Below are 25,779 nucleotides of genomic sequence, written 5' to 3' on the forward strand. Positions count from 1 at the left end.
CTTACCTTTTTTTATCCATTTGGTTTGTTGTCCGAACCATTTAATGCATGTAGATTCATTCAAAGTGGCTTTTATGATTCGATTTGTCATGGATTTATTTGTTCTAGACGCGATTATATCTCTGAAGCTGAGTGATCCACGGTGTCAAATGCTGCTTCTATGTCGATCAAAAGAACAAAAGTTTTTTCACCCGCTTTCCATTCTTCATCCAATATTCGACGTAAGGTGAACATGTGGTCATCCGTGGAGCGATTACTTAGAAAGGCGGCTTGGTAGTTGTCTATTGTTTCAATTGTTTCGTCCAGTCGTTTTAGTAAAAAGTTTGCATAAATTCTGTATCCCTTACTACATATTGATATACATCTGTAGTCATTTACCTGTTTCGGGTTAGTTTTTTTAGGGAGTGGCACTTGAATCGACTGAGTCCATGAGGATGGCAGTATGATTTTTTTTTTCATGCAGTTCGAATGTGGTTTAGAATTTCTAAATTTAGCTCTTCTGGGTTGGCTTTGTATCATTCTGTTACGACTTGGTCTATTCCCGGGGCTGTTTTATTGCGCATTTTTTTTATTATTCCTTCGATTTCTTATAGTGTAGGTTCCGCGCCTAGTTCTTTTTTTTGCGTTTTCGCCTGTCAATTCTTCTATGATTTGTCCTTCTGTTTTTGCCAGTACTTGTTCCCATTTAGACATAGGAATAAAAGTCTGCTTTAGTCGGCGTCTTTCTGTTTGCTTATGATTTCTATAGAATTCGCATGTGAATTTCGTTCTTACTGAGGGGTGTCTAGTTAATAGGTCACTGAAGAATGCACGATATTTTTCTTGTTCCTCGGCGACCTCTATTGCTTGTAGGTGATATCTGCACTTTTTCAGGATTTTTTGGTGGATTGGGTCAGAGGGCCGCTAGTTTTTCAAGCATTTTGCTTTTTGTAGTTTTGTTAGAGCTAACCTGTATATCTCTGGAATATTTCCGATAAAATTTCAGGATGTTCGTGGCTGCTGTTTTCATAGTTCCTGTTATTTCTTCCCAGGAAACATTGGCTTTGATTTTGTTCTGCTGTCTTTTATTTAAAAGTTCAATTACTTCCGTTTGGTATCTTTCTTTTGTGCCTTTACTTTGAAGTAGTTCATAATCTAGCGATTTATATTTAAATGTGTTTAGCTCCTTGTTTTTGGGTGTTGTTGTTTGAGTATTAAATTGATGGGTCTTGTTGGTATTTCTATTTAAAGGTCTTAGATTGCCCCAGATGATTTTAAGGTCCGAAAGTGGCGTATTAATATTCGTAGTAAGTATTCGCCTTTTATATAGTTAAATGATGGTGGAGTTTTAGCTTGGGTCATAATGTGGTCGATTTGTGAAATATTGCGGCCGGATCTGTATGTCGTTTTACAACTATTGCGGCCGAAAGATGTGTCCAGTCGGAGGTTTCCCATTCTTAATAGATCTGTCATGATTTCACCGTTGTTGTTTGTAGTTTTGTGATGCAGGTTTTTACCTATTTGTTTTGGATTATGCCGTGTCTTTGGGTTTTGTTAGCCGACGTGTGCATTGAAGTCGCCCAGTATTATAATGTATGAATTTAGCTAAATCATTTGTTGCCGCTGACGTTGAGTTTGAGACACGTATATTAACTATAAATAGTGTAGTTTGGTTATCTAGGTAGATTAGCGCTGCCATGTTGTTTGTGTTTGATTTTGTCCATTTTATTGTGAGACCGCAATTTTTTCTGATTAGGATGGCTAATCCCCTTTTTCGGTTTTCACATAGAGACCAGAGGTAGTGTTTAGATTTGTAAGAACCTGTTTTTAAGTGGGTTTCCTGTAGGCATGCAATGTGAATCAATTTATCTTCTAGTATCGAGTCAATGTCTGCTTTTTTGTTTAAGGTCGCTGCGCCTCTTACGTTCCATGTAGCGATATTGATGTTGTCTATTTGTTTTATAGTTGTGTAATGAGGCTTCGGTCTTATTAGTCTGTAGCCGGTTTCGTCAGTTATTTCTTCCGGGGTGCATTCGTCTGAGCTTTCTGTCTTTTGTGTGGGGTTTAGTGAAGAAGCGCCCAAATGATTCTTGAAGCAGTCGTAATGATTTCCATTAAATATTAGGCCTATGCAACCTGCTGTGTCATTATTTTTCGGGCTGAATTGTATTGTTTCTTTTAGCGGATAGCCTTGGAAGATTTTGACGTTGATGCTGTAGTATTCAGCTGCTGCTATCAATATATCAGTCCCACCCCAGGTACCTTCTTTATATTGAGCTTGTAGGTATTTGTTGATTTGAGTCTGTAGATCTGTTAGTGTGTCATTTAGGTTACTCCTAATAGCTTGGTGTATGTTATCGTTGTGTTGATTATCCTCAACGTACTTAGCTAAGTCGCGTCGGATTGCTAGATGGTCGAATGTAATACCAAACAGATCGTTGATTTGGTATGCGATTGCTCTATATAGACAGTTACCATCACCTGGGATTTTTGTTATGGTGTCTGCGTATATCTCCATATTTCTATGCTGTAAAAAGAGCTTAATTTCTAAAACAGCTGTGGAGAAAAATGTATTAGTTTTAGTTGAATATGTTATGAAGTTTGGTTTGTGGTACCTAATGCCAATATTAAATTATAACGTCGAATGTAAATCTCTGGGTTGTGCCAACTTGGTGAGTTTGTTAGGTAGGTAATAAAGGTTTATAATGCTCGGGGTTCCTTTGTCTATAGAGTCGTTTGCGTAATAGGGTATATTTTTTGCTAGCTTTCTATTTTGTAATAAATTGTAACCTTCATGCCTTTTTTTGTTGTAGGGATCAATTGCTTTGTTTTAATTTATGGTTTGCGTCAAGTCAGACGATGTTATTCATTTATGGCTTGCAGCTGTGGATTTGTTTTTGTTCTACGTGTTAGCTATTGTGTTTGTTGTGTTTCCTGGTTTCAATGGCGTCTTTCTAATTTCTTATCTTTTATTTTTATATTGGGCCTTTTTTTTTATTGTTGCAAGGGCGAGTTGCGCCTAGGAATGTTGTTTGGAATTATCGGTATGTTCTATGTTGGGTTATAGAATAAGTATGTAATATTAGGTTATTTAAGACAAATGTTGGCGGAATATCTGAGGTGCCATATGAGTTATAAGCGTGACGAGACTCTTTTATCTTCGTTTTATATTCGTTATCGAAGTATATTATATGTTGTGATTTAAATATTTTTAATTGTCTTAAATTTTATCTGGGATGCCTTTATTTGCTACCGGAATTCTTTCATTTTGTTTATCTTATAGCTTTGAGGTTTTCTTTGAAAAAACAGGTTATATTTTATTTTACTTAGTCTAGGAAACATGTAAAACAGTACAATACATAATATATATATATATACATAAATAAAGACTAATGTGTATTTTTGATTTGATTTTGGCACTGCCTTGTAGTATTCAAGCAGTGGGACAAGATTATTTCTTTGAAATATAGTTGCTTTTTGTTGGCTTGTTGGTATTACATGTAACTCTAAAACTCAGACAAATTCACCACGCTCTAAATACGCCAATAGCACTTTTTTGTATTCAATATTTATGTATTTAAGTGAACCCGAACGCGCGTTGTCTATTTATTTCTTTTATATAATATTTGAACTATTAAATTACAACACTAGAACAGGTTCATGTTTTATTTTACTTAATCTGGCAAACAAATAAAGCAGTACATCTATACATAAGTAAAGACGAATGTGTATTTTGGATTTGATTTTGGCACTGCCTTGCAGGATTCAAGTGGTGGGACAAGATTATTTCTTTGAAGTATAGTTGCTTTTTTGTTGGCTACTTGGAGAACTTGTTACGCTAAGGGTTTGTTTACGTTATGGGTTAAGTATATAGCTCTAGGTAAAGATATATTTATGAAGGGGGATATTTTATAACATGGAACGCTCTCACCCGTGTTTTTCAGCTTGTGTAGTGTTGGCAGGCTGCAGGTTCACTTACGAAGTCTTCAGCATTGGAGCTGTTTTGTTTAGATACTTATAAATGATATGTTTAGGTAACACTAAAATCTCAAACTAATTCACTACGCTCTAAAATCGCCAAATGCACTTTTGTGTTAAATATTTATTAATTTAAGTGAACCCGAACGCGCTTGGACTAATAATCTGCTGGCTGCTTTATTTGTTTCAAATTAGTTTTCATTTAAAATAGATAAAATGGTGAAAATCCACGAATTTTGTGACAGGAGGAGTTGTCTCCGGAGCAGCGCATGATGCTGGGCGGCGTGCGCGTGGAGCCGACGCGCGGCCGCGTCGTGCCGCGCTCGTCGTGCACGCTGCACGTGTGCGCGCCCGACGTTGGTGCGCAGCTTGGCGTGCAGAGGGCTACGCTTATGTATCTCGTTTTTTAACTTTTAAATATTAGCTATAATAATGTATCATTTTTCTTGTCAACCACTAACTAGTGAGCCTGCTAAGTATGCGCGTAGCATATGATATTAGCATATTAGCGTTGAATGTAATTATGATTTTCTGTGATATTATTCTGTTTTGATTATATTTTATGTTAATAAAATAAAGGTTATCTAAAAGAAGTTTTAATAAATAAATTGATTGTAGGTTGATCCTCAAAGACATCCCAAAGGAGAGTTTCCCGCCCGGTTACGACCCGATGATAGTGAGCTGTCAGATGGTGGACGCGGAGCCTATGCCTGGGTTTCAGGTATTTTCAGTTTTAATAAAGTACGATATTAAGTTATCAAGTTATATTAAAAGTAACATGTTACATACTTCATGTTACATACACGTTACGTACATTCTCACTTATAGAGTAATCCAATTATGGCATTTGTCTCTTCACAAAGTATTTTCTTGGGAAGAAAAAGTTAATCTACAGCTAAGTAGGTACCTACTACAATAATTCTCAGCCTTAGAATTTTTAGGAAACTTCCTAACTCGTTTAAGCGAACTCGCTTTGCTAACCGGAACAAACCTATGAACTTGTAGTGGTTATTGCGATGATTGCAGAGCGAGCAGCGCGAGGTGTGCGAGGTGGTGTGCTGCGAGATGGAAGTGTGGTGGGAGGTGGCGCCGGTGCGCTTCGTGGTCGACCCGCCGCTGCTGCGCCTGCCGCATTCCAGGCGGTACGCTCGCCGCTCTCTGCTATCCTAACTAATATTACTAAATGATAAAGTATGTTCGTCACCACTTCACGCTTTATCTACTAAATGTTGCTTATTGAAATTTTGCATTTTTGTATTTAAATGAAGGACATGTGCATCTCCTTAAAAATAACTCTTTCGATATTGATAAGGTTTATGTTCACAGACTATGGTTTATGTTTATAGACATAGTTATAAATAAAGATGTAATCTGTATTCATTTTAAATGACAGGGTAGAAGAAGTTCAGGTCACGATGCGAGCGACGCAGCTGTTTGGTCGCGAGCCTATCACTGCCGAGTGGAGACTCCCCCCCTCTCTGCCCCACCCCGCGGACGTCGCTCACCTCACCCCCACACAATCCCTAGCCACCAGGTTTACAGTGCCTCTGCCTAGTCTGCCAGATGATGCAACACCACACCAGAAGATGGACATTATTGAGTGAGATATTAAAATATGCTTTTTTATTAGTCTTACTATACTAAAGCCTGCAATAAATGTGACTATATTGACGCGTGTGCTCGCAGTCAGCCCAGCCTTTTTATTTATCTCGCCAACAAACTTTTCAGAGTTCGCGCCAATTTCCGCTCCCTATAGTGAGTAATTGTGTGCCAAACATCGTTATACGAGAACGGCAAAGTGCATTATTGCTAATGTTAGGGTTCCATACCTCCTTCTAGAACCACTTTGCTACCTATCTGTCTCTCTTCGGGAGCCGATCCTAGTGCACCATAAGGTCATGCTGACATTAATAAATCACGGAATCCTTTGTGCGCGAGTTCAACCAACACTTGACCGTTTTTTTTATATTTCAAAAATATTTTTTGTGAGGTTAGGTTACAATAAAAATTGTATTGACAAGGGTTACTTAACTAAAAATGGTCGTCGATCTTCCATTTGATACCCTTTTTTGTCAAATAAATGAGGGCTGATAAGAGATTTGTTCAGACTGGTGGGTGCGGACGAGGAGTGGCGGTCGTACTGCACGGTGCAGCGCGAGGCGGAGCGGCGTGCGCTGCGCGTCGCGCCGGCCGCGCAGTGGCTCGGCATCGTCGCGCCCGGCGAGCACGTCTCCACCGACCTCGTCGTATACAATGACACCTACCAGAACGTGAGTCGCGGAAAATTAAACATCGGCCCATCTTCTATCAAAATAAAAAAAATCTACTATGTACGAAGCGATCATCCAAGCATTACTGTTTCTGGGAGTGAGTCCTTTGCTAGTAAACATTTGTGTAGAATATTCTATTACTAAATTGAATAGTAAATAATTATGAAAGGGGTATCAGTAATTGGTATTACTGACTTCCGTAACATCTCTTTTCGAAAAGAACTGTAAAATTAGTTATAAAAATCACAGATTTAGAGACAGAGAGTTTATGACTGTCATAAAAATTACCAGTTCAGTTATTATATTTATTGATGAGATGATGTACGAGTATATAAGCGGACTTTGCTCCGAAAGACCACTGCAGACGAAAATGAACTTAAAGACAGTGTTTATGATACCACTATCGCCATCTATGAGTGAGAAGTCGGCAACTTTTTCATCGATCATCAGTTGTACGCGCCCCACCACTGGTAGATCTCTCTAGAAAAACTGTCTCGTCCACGCGCGCTTGAGATAGCACAAATTTAATATAATTATTCTGTTTTACTGTAAATCTTTCCAATAAACGTATTTTAATCGTCTAATAAAAGGAAATTATTGAAGAGCACCCCGAATACTGCACAAAATTGATCCTGCGGCCGGATGACGAAGAGGATTCTTCAATCGTGAGAAGACCACGTCGATGCGAATACTATACGTCGTGGACCTCCTAGTCAACGCTATACGTCTACGTGTGAACCAGATCAGCGGTTAAACGGTTAGGTTTCCTTCTGAATATCCTTCCCTCCCCAATCGAATTGTGTTAAAACTGTGTTATTTGTGCTAATTTCAGAATCGGTTAGTGACGTGTCGGGTGATTGCCGTTCCAGTCCCGCTTAAATCGTGAGTACTTTACCCTATTTTCCAAGCCCACAAAATGCCTGGTGATGATAATTTAGCTGTGCCTTCAGCACGATCAGTTTCTCCCTCAAGAAAAGCGATTAATTCAAATATTTCTGACCTCAAAAAACAAAGAGGTGTCTTGAGAGGTAGATTGACTCAATTTTCTAAATACTTAGATTTATTTGAAAATAATAGCCCATCTAAGCTTCAAATCAAAGAAATAAAGTTTAGAATGCAGGCGGCGATAGATATTTATCAAAATTTTAATAAAATCAATAGTGAAATTCTTTGCTTATCAGATGAGTCAGTCGATAACGAATATGTCGAGTCATTTGAGTCGTTATATTTTAGCGCTTTAGCTAATGCTGAATGCTTAATCGAAAGTGATGAGACTGGGGACAGTTCTAGTGATTTTAGGTCTAGTTCGAATACGAGTAAACCTCGCGCGCATGTTAAACTTCCCGAGATAAAGTTGCCTACCTTCGACGGGCAGTATGATCAGTGGCTTGAATATAGAAATTCCTATATTACAATGATCCACAAACGTACAGATTTAGATGCGATTCAAAAATTTCATTACTTACGTTCTTCACTCAGTGGAAGTGCCTTACAAGTTATTAGTGCATTGGAATTTACTGCGTCTAACTACCAACATGCGTGGGAGTTACTAGAAAACAGATTTCATAATGCGAGACTCCTAGTTCATAATCACATAAAATCGTTATTTTCTCTTTCCAATATAAAACAAGAATCGGCCTCACTAATTCGCAAACTTATTGATACTGTGTTACGCAACCTCCGTGCATTGAAGACACTAGAGGAGCCTGTGGACACATGGGATACCTTATTAATTTATTTAATTGTGTCGAAGCTCGATTTAGCTACGGAGAGTGACTGGGAAAAACATAAGGGCACTCTTGTTTTAAATTCGTCACGAAAGTTGAAATTAGATGATTTGCTAAGGTTTCTTAGGAATAAAGCGGATATGTTGGACATGATCAGTGCTAATCATAACAAGTTGCAATCGAAACCAACAAATAATGCAACCAATCAGGCCAATAATAAAGTTCATAGTTATGTCTCAACAAATAATAGTAATTCCAAAAATAAATTCACTAGTAATAATAATAAACGTCATAAATGTCCTTCATGTAACGGTAATCATGCTTTGTATATGTGTTATAATTTTTTGAATTTATCTGTACAAGACAGGTCCTTATTCGTAGATAAAAATAATTTATGTCGCAATTGTTTACGATCTGGACATGTACTTTCAGATTGCACGTTTGGCCCATGCAAGCAATGTCAGGGCAAACATAATAGTCTACTCCACTTTAATAGTTCTAATAAAAACAGTGTTAACAGTGACGCCATGTCCAGTTCTCCCCAGGCTACCTCAATGCCGACCGCTGCGCTGTTCAGTAGGCGGTGATCCCTTCTATTCGAATACATACACATGCGCAGGCGATCTACCACTGCAACCTGTTTTGTTATGCACGGCATTAGTGGATGTGATTGATAAAGATAATCGTATGCATACAGCCCGAGCGCTGTTAGACTCTGGGAGTCAACATAGTTTTATTTTAGATAAATTAAGAAAACGTCTTAATGCGCCTCTTATACAGTCCACTATTCGAATTTCGGGTGTCGGACAATCAGTGTCGCACTCTAATCATTTATGCGAAATTACTTTTAAATCAAAAATATGCGATTATACGGCGAAGGCCAGATGTATTGTCTTGCAGCGCATAACAAACGGTTTGCCCACGACATGCATTGATGAAGCCCTCATACGAATGCCAAATAATATTCAGCTTGCTGATCCGTCTTTCTGTGTTCCTTCAGATATCGATTTATTGATTGGTGCAGATTTATTTTGGAGTTTGTTATGCGAAAATAGGATTCAATTATCGAATGGTCCCTGCTTACAAAATTCGAAGTTAGGTTGGCTTATTTCTGGTCCTATAAACAACAATAAAATTTTGTCTACCAATCAAGTACATTGTCATTTGTCACAAACTCTGAGCGAACAACTTACGCGATTTTGGGAAATAGAAGAAATGCCTCAGTCAGGTAGTCCTCTGACTAACGACGAGCGTTTGTGTGAGGATTTGTTTGTTAAAACTACTATTCGAATGGCTGACGGTAGATTCTCGGTACGTATCCCGCTTAAAGAATCAGCTGACTCGTTAGGCGATTCTTATACGTTAGCAAAAAATAGATTTTTTTCATTAGAACGTAAATTGGAACGTTCTCCTGATTATAAACGTATGTATGTCGAATTTATGCGTGAATATGAAGCTTTGGGACATATGGAACGCATAGATATGCCCAAAAGCCCTAATTATTTTTTACCACACCACGGTGTTTATAGGGAAGGTGCTGTGACTACTAAATTACGCGTTGTTTTTAATGCTAGTGCTGTCACTACTTCGAATAAATCGTTAAACGATATACAGTTACCAGGTCCAGCACTTCAAAATGATATATTCGGTATTTTATTAAGATTTCGTCAGTACAAGTATGTTGCCTGTGCCGATGTTTGTAAAATGTTTAGGCAAGTCATGGTTCAATCAGATCAAAGGTCGTTGCAACTTAGTTTGGCGTGAAAACCCAACTGATCCTTTACAGGTCTACCAATTAACTTGCGTGACTTATGGTACTGCGTCAGCCCCGTACCTTAGTATGCGTTGTATTCGTCAGCTAGCCTCAGAGTGTGAAGATAAATTTGTTGCTCGCGTTATTAATGATGATTTTTTCGTTGACGATCTAATAACGGGACACGATAATTACAAAACCTTGCTAGACATTTGTGAGAAAACACGCCAAGTCCTGCAGTCTGGATGCTTCCCACTCCGCAAGTGGACATTCAACTCTGACGTCACACGATGTGCTTCGACGAATAAAGAATTTCGAAGGCGAGCATACTCAAAACAAAACATTAGGCGTAGGTTGGAACAGCGATAGTGATGAGTTACACTTCACTACGAAAATTGATTTTAATTCAGATAATTCAAAATTGAATAAACGTCAAATGTTGTCCATCATAGCTCAAATTTATGACCCCTTAGGATTATTATCAGCATCTATAATAATTGCAAAAATATTATTGCAAAAGTTATGGGCTAATAAACTAAGTTGGGATGATGAAGTTCCTCAGGACATTGCCGAATCATGGAATTATTTTATCGGTACATTAAAGTGCTTAAGCGAATTAAAAATTCCACGTTGCGTTTTAAATACGGATAGGCAATATACTGAGCTCCATATTTTCTGTGATGCTTCTTCGAATGCATATGGTGCATGTGCCTATATACGTACCTATAGCGATGGCTCGTCAAATCCCACAGTAAGACTTCTTTGTGCCAAAACAAAGGTCGCACCTTTAAAGTCACTTACTATCCCAAGACTTGAGCTGTGTGGTGCTTATGTAGGTGCTAAATTGTATAAACATATTGTAGATTCGTTGAGATTGTCCTTCACTAAAACTTACTTCTAGATGACTCGACTATCGTACTAGGATGGTTACAAATGTCTCCACATTTATTAAAAACATTTGTTCAAACTCGTGTAGCAAAAATTAAAAACATAACAGAGGAGTCTGAGTGGCTACATGTACCTAGTAACGACAATCCAGCAGATTTATTGTCCAGAGGCGTTTATTTAAATTTATTAATTGATAATAATTTGTGGTGGAACGGACCGTATTTTTTACAGTCTCGTGAATTCAGTTTAGATTTTATACGTGATAATAATGAGTCGGTAGAATTAAATGATTTGCCTGAGTTAAAGCCTCCTACTAAAGTTAGCTTTGTTTGCATTCCAGTCGAGAACGATTTATTTGAATTCAAAAGATATTCGTCATATATTAAACTTTTACGCATAGGTGCATTTGTTTTGAGATTTATAGATAACATTCGCAGCCGACATCAGAGCGTCTCAAAACAACAAACCGGTTTTCTAACCACGGACGAGCTGCGTGCATCACAGGCATTGCTAGTAAAGTGTGCACAACGCGAATCGTTCCCGGACGTTTATGACAATTTATTGAATAATACGACTGTAAAAACAAATAAATCGCAATGGAATCGTTTATCAGGTCTTAATTTGTTTTTAGATGATCGTAAAGTAATTAGAGTCGGTGGTAGGCTGTCAAATTCGTCTGATTTCAACTACGATAAGAAACATCCAGTGTTGTTATGTAATAAACATTATTTTACGTTACTGTTGGTTAGATACGAGCATAGACGTTTACTTCATGCCGGTCCACAGCTGCTATTGTCTTCACTGCGCGAGTGTTGGTGGCCACTGAGTGCTAGGAACTTAGTAAAGAAAATAGTTCGTGAGTGTGTTACGTGTGCGCGAATAAAAGGCAAAATGTTATCTCCTATAATGGGAAATTTGCCATCTGAGCGATTGGATGGTGGATTTCCATTTATTACAACCGGCTGTGATTATTGTGGGCCACTATGGTGGTTCATACTGAACCGGAAGGGCAGAGGAGCCCAGTTAACTAAAGCGTACGTTTGTTTATTTATTTGTTTTCTTACTAGAGCTATACACTTGGAACTTGTTACCAGTCTCACTACTGACGATTATATTTTAGCTCTAAAGCGTTTTATTAGTAGAAGGGGTAAACCTGATACTATTTACTCTGATAATGGGAGAAATTTTGTAGGTGCAGAGAAAGAATTCCCTAAAATTTTGAGTGAAAATTCGGATAAAATTATAAATTATTCTACAAGTAATGGAATAAATTTTAAGTACATTGCTCCGTTTAGTCCCCACCAAGGCGGGCTGTGGGAAAGTGGGGTAAGGTTATTTAAGTATCATTTTAGACGCATTGTAGGCAACGCGAAACTAACTTATGAGGAGTTTAGCACAGTTTTGACACAAATCGAGGCTGTCCTCAACTCCCGTCCTATGTCTCCTCTTTCCTCAGACCCTTATGACTTCAACCCGCTAACGCCTGGTCATTTCCTTATTGGCCGGCCGTTGACTGCTCCTGCTAGCACCGACGACGTAGCAGCTGCGACATCTACGACTCCGGCGCTCAACCGATATCGACGCATCGAGCAAATTCGTTTACATTTCTGGCAACGATGGTCGAAAGAGTACATAGCTGAGCTCCAGACGCGGACTAAATGGAAGACGAATAAAAACGATATTGCCACGGACAGCATGGTCCTTATAAAGGATGATAACCAGCCGCCTCTGAAGTGGAAATTGGGACGGATCGTGAAGACTTATCCTGGTGCGGACGGAGTTTCTCGTGTTGCTGACATACGGACGGCTACAGGAATAATAAGAAGATCGTTCTCCAAGATCTGCCCGTTGCCGCTGCAGCCCGAGAGTTGAATAAATCCAGAAAAAAAGAAAGAAAGAAAACATTTATTTGCCAAAAACATGAGTACAAATGGTCAAAATGAATTAGACCTACACGTTTTACCGAATATAGGTATGCAAATATAATTAAATAAAGAGGAGCATGCTATCCACTACAAATCCAAAACAAACTATAATGAACTATAATGTACTATACTAGCCCTAAATTCTATCCGAGTCTATCATTAAAGAAATCATTTAAAGTATAATAACATTTATCAGTTAATAAAGACTTGAGGTGCTTTTTAAATAGATTTAAATAGATTTAAGAAGACAGAAGACGTCATACTTTGGAAGTCGGAGTCTTCCAAGGCCGGGGGCATGTTTATGATACCACTATCGCCATCTATGAGTGAGAAGTCGGCAACTTTTTCATCGATCATCAGTTGTACGCGCCCCACCACTGGTAGATCTCTCTAGAAAAACTGTCTCGTCCACGCGCGCTTGAGATAGCACAAATTTAATATAATTATTCTGTTTTACTGTAAATCTTTCCAATAAACGTATTTTAATCGTCTAATAAAAGGAAATTATTGAAGAGCACCCCGAATACTGCACAGACAGTAATGCTTGCTAGATTGCGACTATATATTCTTAAAGAAGAAACTAAATAAGAGGAAACAGTACTTTATTTGCCTTTTTAAACAATAATAGTATATGCAAATGTAAGTGGCGTTTTGTATGCCTTTAAATGTACATATTAAATACCTATACATGTTCGTTTTGCGCCAACTTTTGGTGGTGATCATCATTTTTGTATATTCCACGTCATACGATTATTACCCAATGGTCATAATGACGTACAAAATGCTACTAATGAGATATAATCTAGATCCGCTGGGCGTGCCACGCGGTGCGGTGGTGCGGCGACATCTCAGGCAGCGCGTGGTGCGAGGGCCGCGAGCCGTGCGCCGTGTGCGCCGTGCGCGGCTGCTCGTGCGCGCTGCTGTGGCCCAACGACGGAAACCTGCTGCACGGGGCCGACACGCCCGTGCGGTTTGCCGTTTATGCACCTAAAGTAAGGAAATCTTCATTGTCAAGGGACGTGAAAACATCCCAGTTTAGTAAAGATGTGCATCTTTCAACTAACCATCAGGTTTGAATATTGTAAAACCCTACTTCCAGCGAGACGGCTGCGTGTTGATTCTGGTGGACACGAGACGAGCCGCACCCGGCGACTGCGGCCGGACGGCGTTGCTGGCGTTCCGAGTGCTCGCGCCTAAACTGGTCATCCGGGCTTTGGAATGTATAGGAGACCACAAACGAGGCAAAAACTGTACGTTTATTATTATATTGCAACCACAGATGAGCTTATACAGAAGGCTTATACAAAGTCTATGGGACTCATACACCGCGCAACACACCCGTATAAAAAATAGAAGTGAAACGTGTTAAACGCAAAGATGTATTAAACACAAACATCCATTGATACTCTTTACCATTATTATCTAAAAACATTACTGAACCGGATTCCATCCATTTATGGAACTTTCAGACTCTGAAATATAGTTTATGGTAACCTATTTATTTACTTTACCGCATGTATATTTTCCTAAAATGTGCCGTTTGTCTTCATTATTCTTAAATTTACAAATCCACTGTAGAGAAAGACATTAATCGCGAGCACTATACATACAGTTGTTAACTGCGGGATTTATGTTATTTACCGACCAATCCATTAGCCTCTCGCTCGCTAGCTTTGAAATGATTATAGCGATTCCCGACAGTATGTTACAACCAATTTAGGATAGACTACTGGACATAGTGGGTTCTCATCAGAAATATCGCATTGTTTAGGTGAATGCTGCGCCCTGGACGTGGTGGGCGCTAGCGGCGCGGCGGTGGTGCGGCCGCGCGGCCCGCTGTCGGTCGGCCGCCTCGCCTGCTGCCGGCTGCTCGTCACCAACCTCACGCCCGTCGCCACCACCGTTACCTGGGAACCACCGCTCAGTAACCAAGCGTTTTAATCCAACTGGCAGCAGCCAAGGCTTTTATCCCTACTAGTATCTTCGATCATACCTCTGCTAATTATTAACTTATATTTAAAATTAATTATTCACATTTTTAACATCTACCAATGCAAAACTAATACTTCGTAAATTGATTATTGAATATTTTATTACCTTTGCAATAGTTATATACAATTTACATAGGATTATCAGCAACATGATACGTCATTCAGAAATTACCGCAACAAGCTTTGTCGAAAGAAAATATATGACGAAATGACGAAGGAACGGAGGGAATAAGGATCGTTAAGTAACCCTAAAAACGATAGGCAATGAGCCCGCAGGTTAAATCACAAACAATAATAACATGGCCGACTCAGTGAGCTTCTTACTATCTGTTTAGCTAACTGTCAGGATGAGGGTATTTCTCTAAAATAATGCACACAGTTTCCAATGCAATAGAACTCTTATCTCAAGTTCCAGCTCAAAATACCAATGGATTACTACATAGACAAAACCCTACCTACCACGGCAAGGATCCGTGTCCCGCCCCGCACGGGTCTGTTCGTGACAGCCAGTTACGTCTACTGATCCACGACCCACCGTGCTAACTAACCAATCACAATTAAACACTATCGAACACCACACGCGTGTTCTCTCACTGACCTTAAAGCCACCTCGCGTATTATCACATAACAAAGTAACACCACTGTATTCTCATACTAGCCTCACAGCCACTTCACCATAATCTCAAAGCAATAACTATCTGTGTGCACACACTAACTACACAATTAACTATCTCAAAGACACACGACACAACCACTCCGCACGACAGCGCCACTGCAAAGTCAATCTCAAGAAGACAACGCCCATCGAACAAGATTTGAATCCCACTCTTGTCCAATGAATGAAACGGTTCAATCATTCATTTCATTCTTTCGCTAATTGAACTGACAATTTACATTCTACCAAAGACAAACTGTCACATGTCAGTATTACCATATCGTCTTTTGAATTAAATCAGTTAATCTACAAACCAGATGGCGCTAGTAGTTACTTTTAATCTAACGCTGCGACATATAGGTTTTCTGAATTGTTTTGCCATATTGTGTGATTTACTTTCAGTTACTGATGGTCCTCTACGCGTTAAATTTAACCCTAATGAAATCGCCGTGGAACCGTACGAAACTGTCCAGATTCAGGTAATCTTTTGTTTTGTCATTAAAATATTATAGAATGATGTAAGTAGTTTCAGAAATCAACAAACTAAAAATAAATAATTTAATGCAGTTTAAGTAGTATAGACATGAGGTGGAAATCTTTTCCTATTATAGGAATGTTTGTTGTTAACAGGTGATAATGCAAGCGGCGCGCGTGAGTCTGCGGCGGGTGTTCGTGTGGCGCGCGCAGGTCCTGCACTCCTGCACGCCGCTGTACCTGGTCGTGGACACGGATATTGCGGTCAGTTTTTCATACTTAAAAATTAAAAACTGCTTTATTTAAATTGAGTAAAATAATGTTATAAAATCTCTTTCAATTTCAAAATAAGTACCGCACACATAATAAGGTATAACTATTAAGGTTTATTCGTTTTCCAGCTATCGTAGCGTGAATCAATAATAACGTTTGTAGTAAAGTCTCAAATTTATTATTTTAGTATTCTTAGATGGTGCAGTGATCTAGATGCTTCCCAAATATAAATAATTCTTAACAGAAAGCAACTGTCAAACTAAATTTACGACGAAAGCGAACAAACTACACGACGATAAATGTTAGAGGAGCTGTGTTGATTGTAAATTAGGCTGTGTTTTCATCGACCAAGTTGCATTATGTTCAGTACTTGAAATATTAATTTTAATTAATTTAAAAGTTTATTTACACTTTCTATTTTATACAGTGCAGACAAGTATAATTCTTCAGATGTGTAGTTAACATATAAATATAATATATTTTAAGTTCAACGATTATGATTTCTGTCTTTTGTTGTTACCTGCCTGCTGTGAACATCATCCCCTGTTCCTGCATCATCGCAGCTGAAGCTATCGTAATATCTTTTTCGTTTTGTTTCCGATTCCTTTCTATCAGATGCCTTTAGTTTATTGATTTCTCTTGTCACTACTTATATTATTAAGTATTCAAGATAGGTTGTAATAACCAACAAGGCAACTTATATGTGTTGAATCCGGAAGATAAGGTATAATTCACAATCATTAGAATATATAGAAAAGTTTAGAGTGCAGCAGTTAGGCAGATGATAATGTTGATGATGTGTCAGGGCGTGGAGGTAACAGTGGAACTGCCGCTGGGCGGAGGCCCGGAGCCCGACACCACCGTGCTCGTGCGACAGACGCAGGTCAGTTTCAAGAACCTTATTCTCAACTGTCTATCACTCCTCATGTTCCTGACTAAATGTAGGATGAGCGTAAAAAATTACCTTAAAATTTTGGATTCGGCTGTGAATTACCAACCGGCCGCCTGCCTCCTCGGGAATGCTATTTTTTCCTAGTACCTGCCAAGACTATGTCTCTCCAACTCGCCTCGTACAATATCCACGGGAGAATCTTTTCAATTAGGGCTTATGCTATATAAAGATATAAAAGGTTTTATTAATTTCGCTAAGTAACCAACAATGGGTAAAGATTTCAACTTAGGTATATCACGACCGTTAAAGTATGTAACGCTCTTTTTAGTGTTTGAGGGAATGACCTCTTTGATCTAGTAGAAATTGAATGAAGCTTAGTCTACAAATAAGATTTCGATACGCCTTAAAATAAACTAGGATCAGATATAGACGTCATTTTATACACAAATCAAATAATGACACTATCCGTAATCTACAAAAAATAGTGTGGTTGATAAACTTGATGTTAGTACAATAAAGCTACATAATGTGACATTGAGACACACAACTGTTTTTATTCAGTTCATTTGAGAATGGTATCATTGTCAAAAGAGAAGTATGTTACATCCGTCCTCGCACAACAATGGCCGCGTCTAGCACGAAGCTCGCTCGCTGCACAATGGCGGACAGAAACCTCGCGTGTAGCCGCGCGGCGCAGCTCGCAGACAATGTGATAGTGTTCCATATGTGGTTCACCAAAACCGTTTAAGTCTCAATATGGAACCAAACGTAATTTACTTCGTTCCAAAAAAAGTTAAGAATTACTAACACATCTCCAAGAAAAAAATAAGTTTATATTAGCGCTACGAAACCATGCATGAACTGCTTTCAAAAACTTGTAATGAAGTAGGTAAAATAAGTGTTTGATAGACTTCTATGAATGCTAACATTAAATACTGCTAGGTAATAATAAGCTATATTAATAAGTTGTAACTGAACCGGAACCGAAAGCCGGCCCCACACTAGCGAGCTGGAGCCAGCTACAACAACAACATGAGTTGCGGTTATTGCTGCGGGAAATAAATTCCTATTGTTTTATTCATGGAAAGTTTCAGTAGGTTTGTTATTTGTAGTCGAATTGAACCTAACAAGAATCTGGAAATAACGATTTAAGGGATATATAACAAAATCAAAATTACGAATATCCACATTTGTTTATGTAAGAATTAGGTAAATATTAACTTCCAACGTGCACGTAAACCTAAAACTGTTATAGTAACGTAACTACTGTCCTCAGTAGAGCAGTTACAGTAGGAATTTTATAAACGAATAATGTATTTTCCTTTCTGAAAATATTACAAAAATGAAAATGAAAGTTAGTTAAACACTGCCTCTTGGACGGTCGCCAGACAGTTACAGAGATATTCTGTTCAGATGTCAGTAAAGCAAATATATTTTGAGTCCACTCAGCTCAATGTTTCATGAAAACTGCTAATAAAATAAACGACTCTCCGAGAATGAATTTCATAAATTAATTCATATCAACAAGTCGAAGCACGAAGAGCGAGCCTCTCTTTGACGTATAATTATAACAGTAACCTCATAGACTCTGATTTTGCAAATTATTTAAAACTATAAAATTAAAAAACAACAAACAAACAAAAAACATTATTTACGTTAGTACAAATAGAACAAGTTTTCATTTAGGGCTCCGTCAAATGCCTAGCTTTTTGAAAGGGTTTATAGGGAAGTATAGATATGGTGTATGGTTGCAGAAGGAGACGGCGCCGGCCTTGACCGACAACCCGCTCGCTGGCAGCGAGGACATATTCCTGGCGTTCGAGCGAGAGCAAGTCGAATATATAAGTAAGTGGGGGATATTTCGTGTCCTGTTACTACACAGATACACGCACAGATAGCTGAACTTTGCTTGATTAATAGCAACAGTGTCCTTAGAAATGTTGGAAACATTCCAATACTTATCAATCTCTGCTTAATTTATTAAGTAATTGAAAAAAATATTAATTGAACTGTCAAACTTTTTATTGAAAAATTATATTTTTAATTTTTTTCATAATTATATATTTATTATGTTTTGTGAAGAAATATGATATTAAAAAATTCCTCTTTTGTAACCTTCTGCAATTTGCAAGTAATATTATGTATGAGTATGACTAAATTTGTTATCGTGAACCACCAAATTTGGTAAAATTGAAGCTAATTTACAGAAAGTTGCAAGTCCAGCATAGATACGCATAATGTTGAAGTAGATCTCCACTGCGGCGCTCGCGAAACTTAGCGGAGAACAACTTTGCGCATTTCAATTAATTAAAACGTTAATAAATGGCCATATAGGTCTGGCCAAATATTTCGTTTAGTATACAAATCTCAAAATTCTGGGGACATTTTAATAACTTGTTGTCTCTCTCTCATCTGAGCGTTTTCCCGGTTGTTTCTCAGTCGTTGAGGTTCGCTATTTTAATAACTTTTCTTCATTATATGGCGTTTTTGATGTGTGGTTGTATGTACGGGTATATTACGGCTATCATTCCTCTACGGCCAATACGGCCATCAAATATATATTTTTTTAATATTATTCACTTCTTGAAATAAAACATTGATAGATTTTCCCCAACACAATTTAATGTTCTATTAACCTATTTCCAAAGTCATTTTGTTCTAGAAACGATCCACTGGACACATATCAGATGGTTATTTATATCGAAAGCCGTAAACATTTCTACTTATAGCTTGATCGCTACTTTACTACAGTCTGTTAGTGACAGCATTTAAACAATTGAGCTATAAAATTGTATCTAAAATGGCCATCAGCATTCAGCGCACGTCCGCGCGCCGGGGCCGTCACCGACCTGGACTGGCGCAGCTCGCATTGCAGACTCGTCACGCTCCAAGCGTAAAACTGATTAGCTCTTGACATATTTCATGGAGTTTCATTTTCCTTGAGATTTCGGATGGGATTAACCGAGAAATTATTCCATTCGAATCTAAAAGGGCAGTTTTCTGAAACGTTAAATAAAAACAACTTCCTGTTCGAAAACATTCAAATACTACCTATAAATTGGAAATGAAAGAATATTCCAGGTGCAGTCGTCGTTACCAACGACTGCAGCACTTGTAACATTATTTTTTTTTTGTGTCTGGTTTATCGTCAGCAAAAGTTTTAAGTCAATTCGTAACGGAGTAGACAAAACAAAACGGAAACATTAACTAAGACAAATATTTCCAATACAAATTTAGATTGTCTTCGCTTCTGACGGCATCAATTCGAGGATTTTTTGAGACATATTCTTAGTAATGTATGTAAGTAAATAAATTTAACGTCGGCAAGGCATGGCACCAGCATACACTAGTTGATCTGTCCACATCCAGTCGTAATCTAGTCGAGTGCCATTTGTCTTGGGAAGTTTGCGGCAATGTGCGACATAGATGGATCGGCGCAAAAATGCGCTGATTGATGGAATCCTGTACTCCTTTGATGTATTGTTTACTACCTACGCTATATGTTTTTCTGTATATTTGCATCGATTTCATTTAGAGTCTTCGAAGCTTTTAGTTTTTGAAAAAATAGTTGCTCGGGGTTGGCATCATACTGCAGTCAATATAGATTTTTGAAAGAAGGAAGGGGAGGCCTTTGCCTAACAGAGAGGCATAGCTACAGGTTACAAGAAAAAAATACTAAATATTTATAGCCTCCGCAATGTGGGGATAGGTTAAAACATGTAGGCATATTATTAGAGATTTCATAGAGATAGACTATATTTATTTTGTCAATTATAAAGTTTTCAAACAGTTTAATTTGTAACAGAGAGGGTGTTCGCTTGCCGCTGCTCCGCGTCGCAGCGCTCGGCGCGAAACTCGCCCGCCTCGCCCGACGCCGGCCGCTTCCGTGAGTCATTCATTTGGGATCAAATCATTTATTCAACAAGTTTATTTGTTACACAAATTAAAAAACCCCCGACTTTCCATATTCATTTCGCTACAACTTTTGAACAGCTGAACCGATTTTGATCAAACATATCTAAGAACCACCAAACATAAAAATTTGCTATCAAATAAAATGCCTATTGTTCTCTGCAGCTCTTCACCAAAAATAACCTCAATTGGATCCTCCGTTTTGACATGAAAGAAGGACAAACCAGTACACACACTATACTTAAACGAAATAATCACAACGTGTGCTAGTGACAACAAACCTACATAACTATCATCATCATTCAGCCCTCAATAACCAAGTGCAGGGATCAACCTTCTCCGTCCTCATCCATCCTTAACCAGAGGTTGTCAAGAATTTGCTTTACATCGTCGCCCCATTTAGCCGCTGGACGTCCGAGGTTCCGACTTCCATACCTAGGGTACCATTTGGTTAAAGCCCCCACTTTTCATCAATTCATCTAGTCAGGTGCAAAACCATACCTCTGCCTTATATTTCAGTATATTATCGTTGAATATAAAGACTGGTATCTGTGACCCCAGTATATTTTACCCCGGGGATCCAAACACAGTATATTTCACTATAATCAGTCTCTCTCGGATATCTCGTAAACTATGTCAGTAGAGCGAGAATGGATGCACCGTTACACCCAACTTCAATATTTTGCAAGCGCAATTTTGCTGAAAACGTAAGTCTCTTGTTAGAATAGCGAGCGCTGGAAATTTAGCTTGAAAATGTAACGTGAAGACATTAATAAATTTTAATATTTCCCTATAACATCCAACGAATTATTTCTTAGAAAATTGTATAAAATAATTTTGAAAACAATTTACGAAACTTGACAATATCTGTACGATAATTGTTGTGTGCCCGAAATAAAATGCGATACGTGCTCCATTTTATTTACGTCACAAAACTCTATTCGTCACAATTTTATTTACATTACAAAGTTCTATTAGTAGTAATTTTAAAGTAATACAAAGGATATCTTATTTGATTTCTTTTGGAAATATAACAAGTGTTTTTTTCCTAACGATACCAACCAACGGCATCTTTGAATACTTCCAATACGTTCTGTTGGCTATATAAGTATACATATAATTCACATGCAACCAGTACAGCTTCTGTAAATATGTTACACAAACTGTTAGCTACCGCGACATTTGTCGCTAAATGCGATGCTATACATACGGAGGAGCCGTCGAATTACGTTTTTACAACGATAAATGTTTGCCTGATGTTACTTATATATTTCTAGTTTAAAAATGATTGGCTTTAAAGATGTCGTGTCGCTATTTAATAATATAATCTAACCATTCTTTAATTTAATTTCATTTCTTTTATTGCATTCAAAGTTCATTAAATTTCATTGCATTTTGTGTCTAGTTGATATCTGATATTCTTCTCAAACATTTATTTTAATTGTTTTTATTTTGATGATACGTTATCCTGATTTTGCGCATTTTTTATGTATATATATACTACATACTAAATACATTCTCGTCTAACCTGAATCACGCTCAAAAGGGCAAAGTCAACTCTTTTTTCACAAGGCACGTGCCAGCGAGCCACAGATCACGCGATAACAATGGCCGAATATATATCAAGTCCGGAACGCAATATTAGGCATTAAATGCGAGACAATCCAATATATTATATGGATGATAATACCCAGAGAACGATGAAAAATAATACTTTAATATTTGTTAAAAGGGTTATTCTTCTAAATAACTTACAAATCACAAGGAACATACTGACAATAGAATAATTTCATATTAATTTAAATTTTATATTAATATATAATAACCAATAAAAATAATAATATAATAAAATATTTTATTATTTGAATATAATATAGGTTACAATTTGAAAATGCTGAGTCTAGGAGAACATACAAAGTAATGATTCTTTATAAACAGATTTTAAATTAAAGTTAGTAAACAATTTTTAATAATATCCTTGTTTCAGCGTGTCGCCTGCCGCGTGTACCATTGTGTTTACAATTTTCTCAACTACCGCTTCATACTGGTATATCATGTTTGTTATTAATAATATCTATTATAATACAGTATAGTTACTACAATAGGGAAAACTAAATGTAAAAAAGCGATAGACTTTTTTTTTGTAGGCTTTTATGTATCTATTAGGGAATATTGCTGAGGGAAGGTTCATTCCATAGTAAGGGCAAGTTACGTAAAGTATGGAGTGTAGTTGAGTGCCAACCGAAATATTTGAGTTGTGGAATTTCTTCTTACCGCGAGTACAATGGAAGAGAAGTTGTGGAATTCAGCGGCTGGTGCAAGATTGAATAACTTTATAGGTAACTTTACATTTTGTCAGCAAAACAGCATCTAAGTTACAATATGTTACATCAGTGCGCCGGCGCACGTTGGTGCTGAGCAACGTGTCGGCGCTGCCGGCGCGCTGGACGGCGCGCGTGCGCCGCTGGCCGAGACAGCGCGTCACCACGCTCGCAGGTGACGCCAGCTGTACTGCATGTTGTAGTTCAGCCTGTGTTATTACAACACCAGTTTCAATCAAAAATATCATTATCAAAAGATATTGCTAAATGAATGTTCAACAATGGGACTCATACTCTTATCATTGGTTTGAAAGTAATACTATTTTGCTTTTTGATCGATTAAAAGAAAAATCTCGTTTAAAGGTTTAAAATTGATCTGTTCTCTTAAAAAATGTGAATGTATAATTAAATTTACTGTAATTTGTACATTTGTCACTGTAGCTTTAATTAGATTGCTGGCAATAGGGACAGTCCATGATCGGTGGAGACTGGGGGCCGACAATTATGCAAAATAAATAGTCAATTTATGAAGCCCCGGCTTCTAACGCGAGTTTGGAGTTCCGACGCCCGCTGAGATACTAATTAAAACTGATTTCAAAACTCTCTGGTCTCTGTGGATTCTATAATCACAATTCATTATTGATAATGTTCTGATCTTTTAAGTAATAAATATGTTGATTGTATTTTGTACTATACTAGTCATGTTCATATCAGATTTCAAAATATTCCAATGTCTCTTGATGTAGGAAACTCTATGAAACATTGTGATGGCTAAGTAGTGGAAAAGCTTTAGCCCAGCTGTGGAACACTATAGGCTACTAAAAAAAAAATTAAATTAATACCGCAGAGACAATACTGACATACACTTTGTAGAAATAATTTAGTGGCGCCGCTATGTCTTCACTTTTTCATTCATATGAATATGTTTAGCGTTCTGCATTGCATTGAGAACTAAACCATACCTATACGAAATTATTATATTTAGTGTTTACGTTAAATAAACTGGGTGCTTTAGCCAGGTGCATTAAAGGGAATAATTCGGGTGCCCTTTGATTCGTTTAAAATTATTGTTTCTAATTTCACTTCGTCAAACCGTATTGGTCTAAACTTACAACGCGCAATTATTATCTAGTCTAGATTTTTCTGCACTTTTATAATTTAGCCTTGTAAGTGTTAGTAATAATTTTAGAATCTCTATTGTAAGACATCCTAAAATCGTTTGGAATTCATTTTTTTAGACTTAACAGTAACCTAGTTTAATAATAATTGAGACAATATTCTCTCAAATGTATGTATTTAATAATAATTCCAAAATGTACTATAACAGTTTAATAGCCTCCGCAATAAAAAAACATAAGTAGATAACAAACCTAGCTGTGTCGGTCAGATTAGGTCAGTATTGTGAACACACTTCAAACTATGCCAACAAAAGTTAAGATGGTTAGGTTTGGATATGTGTCCAAAAAGTTAGGTTAACTTGGGAAGAGCCTATACTTACTGCATGATGTAAATACAGATTATTGCACAATAAAGATTAGGCGTTATACTTTTGTACTTAATTGTTTAGTGAGAAACATAATTAAACCATTATGAATATTGGAAGTAATAAATTATTTCGACTACCGACTAATTTAGGAAGTAAAAGAACGGCGGTAAAATGTTAGGGGAATCAAAAATAGGCTATACTAAATTAAGAATAATAAAAATGTACGAAAGAATTTTAAGCAAAAAGTTTGTGTACCAACCTAAATTAGTAATACAAAAAATTAGGGGAACCAATAGAGACCCGAATATTTCAAATAGACACATTTTAGTCGAGAAACAAATAATGCTGAAGTAATTAAAAGCGTTGATAGAGCGCGCCTGTGAAGCGGATATTTAGAGAAATTGAATATTAACATAACGATAACGAGTCGCCGGCAAACGCAATTATCACAGAAGACGCGGCGATTGCGGTTCCTAACACCAGACCATTGCCGGTAGATCCTCTTACTTAATAATTTGCTTCAACGCCGTAGTTACATTTTAGAAAAAAAAGACTAGCTTCTTGTGAGTATTGCAAGAGAACATTCGCTTTGTATTAATGTAATAATGTATTTACAAATCTGTGTAACTATAAATAAATCAAATTCCTTAATGTCACGTTGAATTGTTACGTTTTGTTTTTCCTAAGTAGTATACATTAAAAGTGACGAGCGCTGTCCTGAAGGATCATATTCGGCCTTTATATTACTTATCTTATTTTGAGCACCTGTGGGCAAAATTTGAAGGAAAATGAATAAACAGTCTTACGTACGTACGATAACAATGATGACGTTCACTTTCTATATAAATTTTACTGAAGGTGATACTATATCATTGTCTCCAATATTTTTGCATTCCTTATGAAGTACTGGGACTGGGACACGTTCGACACTAATTCAAGTAGATGCAAGGGACAGACCGAAATAGTGTTTATCCCAGTGATATCCTGACAATATACCACTTTTCTAGCGGACAAATGGGCAGCGAACATGCGCGACCCGGGCGTGGCGATGGAGGTGCTCCCCGCGCGGGGGCAGCTGGCGCCGGGGCGGTGCGCGCGCGCAGGGGCGGAGCCGGCCAGCGTCGCCCGCGTCGCGGTGGATGTGTACGCTGACTGCGCGGGGCTCTACCACGACCAGCTGCTTGTGCAGGTATTGCCTAGATTTCTCCTTAATGAAAGTCATAGCTATTGACCAAGTGGACCAGCAAAATAAAACT

General features: G+C 37.8%; 1 protein-coding gene across 1 annotated transcript in view; it reads left to right on the forward strand.

Annotated features, from left to right (window-relative positions):
* The window catches only part of LOC128674563 (uncharacterized), a 49,113-nt gene that overhangs the window by 6,860 nt on the left and 16,474 nt on the right, over positions 1-25,779 (forward strand). The window contains exons 11-26 of the mRNA XM_053753203.1: positions 4,202-4,350; positions 4,575-4,677; positions 4,983-5,098; positions 5,350-5,556; positions 6,064-6,226; positions 13,326-13,511; positions 13,619-13,769; positions 14,291-14,443; positions 15,568-15,644; positions 15,796-15,903; positions 16,718-16,795; positions 18,559-18,649; positions 20,610-20,690; positions 22,704-22,763; positions 23,111-23,212; positions 25,531-25,712. Of these exons, the coding sequence (XP_053609178.1) occupies positions 4,202-4,350; positions 4,575-4,677; positions 4,983-5,098; positions 5,350-5,556; positions 6,064-6,226; positions 13,326-13,511; positions 13,619-13,769; positions 14,291-14,443; positions 15,568-15,644; positions 15,796-15,903; positions 16,718-16,795; positions 18,559-18,649; positions 20,610-20,690; positions 22,704-22,763; positions 23,111-23,212; positions 25,531-25,712 (2,007 nt within the window). The remainder of the gene's footprint in view (positions 1-4,201; positions 4,351-4,574; positions 4,678-4,982; positions 5,099-5,349; positions 5,557-6,063; positions 6,227-13,325; positions 13,512-13,618; positions 13,770-14,290; positions 14,444-15,567; positions 15,645-15,795; positions 15,904-16,717; positions 16,796-18,558; positions 18,650-20,609; positions 20,691-22,703; positions 22,764-23,110; positions 23,213-25,530; positions 25,713-25,779) is intronic.

This window comes from Plodia interpunctella, chromosome 13 (assembly GCF_027563975.2).
Source record: "Plodia interpunctella isolate USDA-ARS_2022_Savannah chromosome 13, ilPloInte3.2, whole genome shotgun sequence".
NCBI classification, from domain to species: Eukaryota; Metazoa; Arthropoda; class Insecta; order Lepidoptera; family Pyralidae; genus Plodia; species Plodia interpunctella.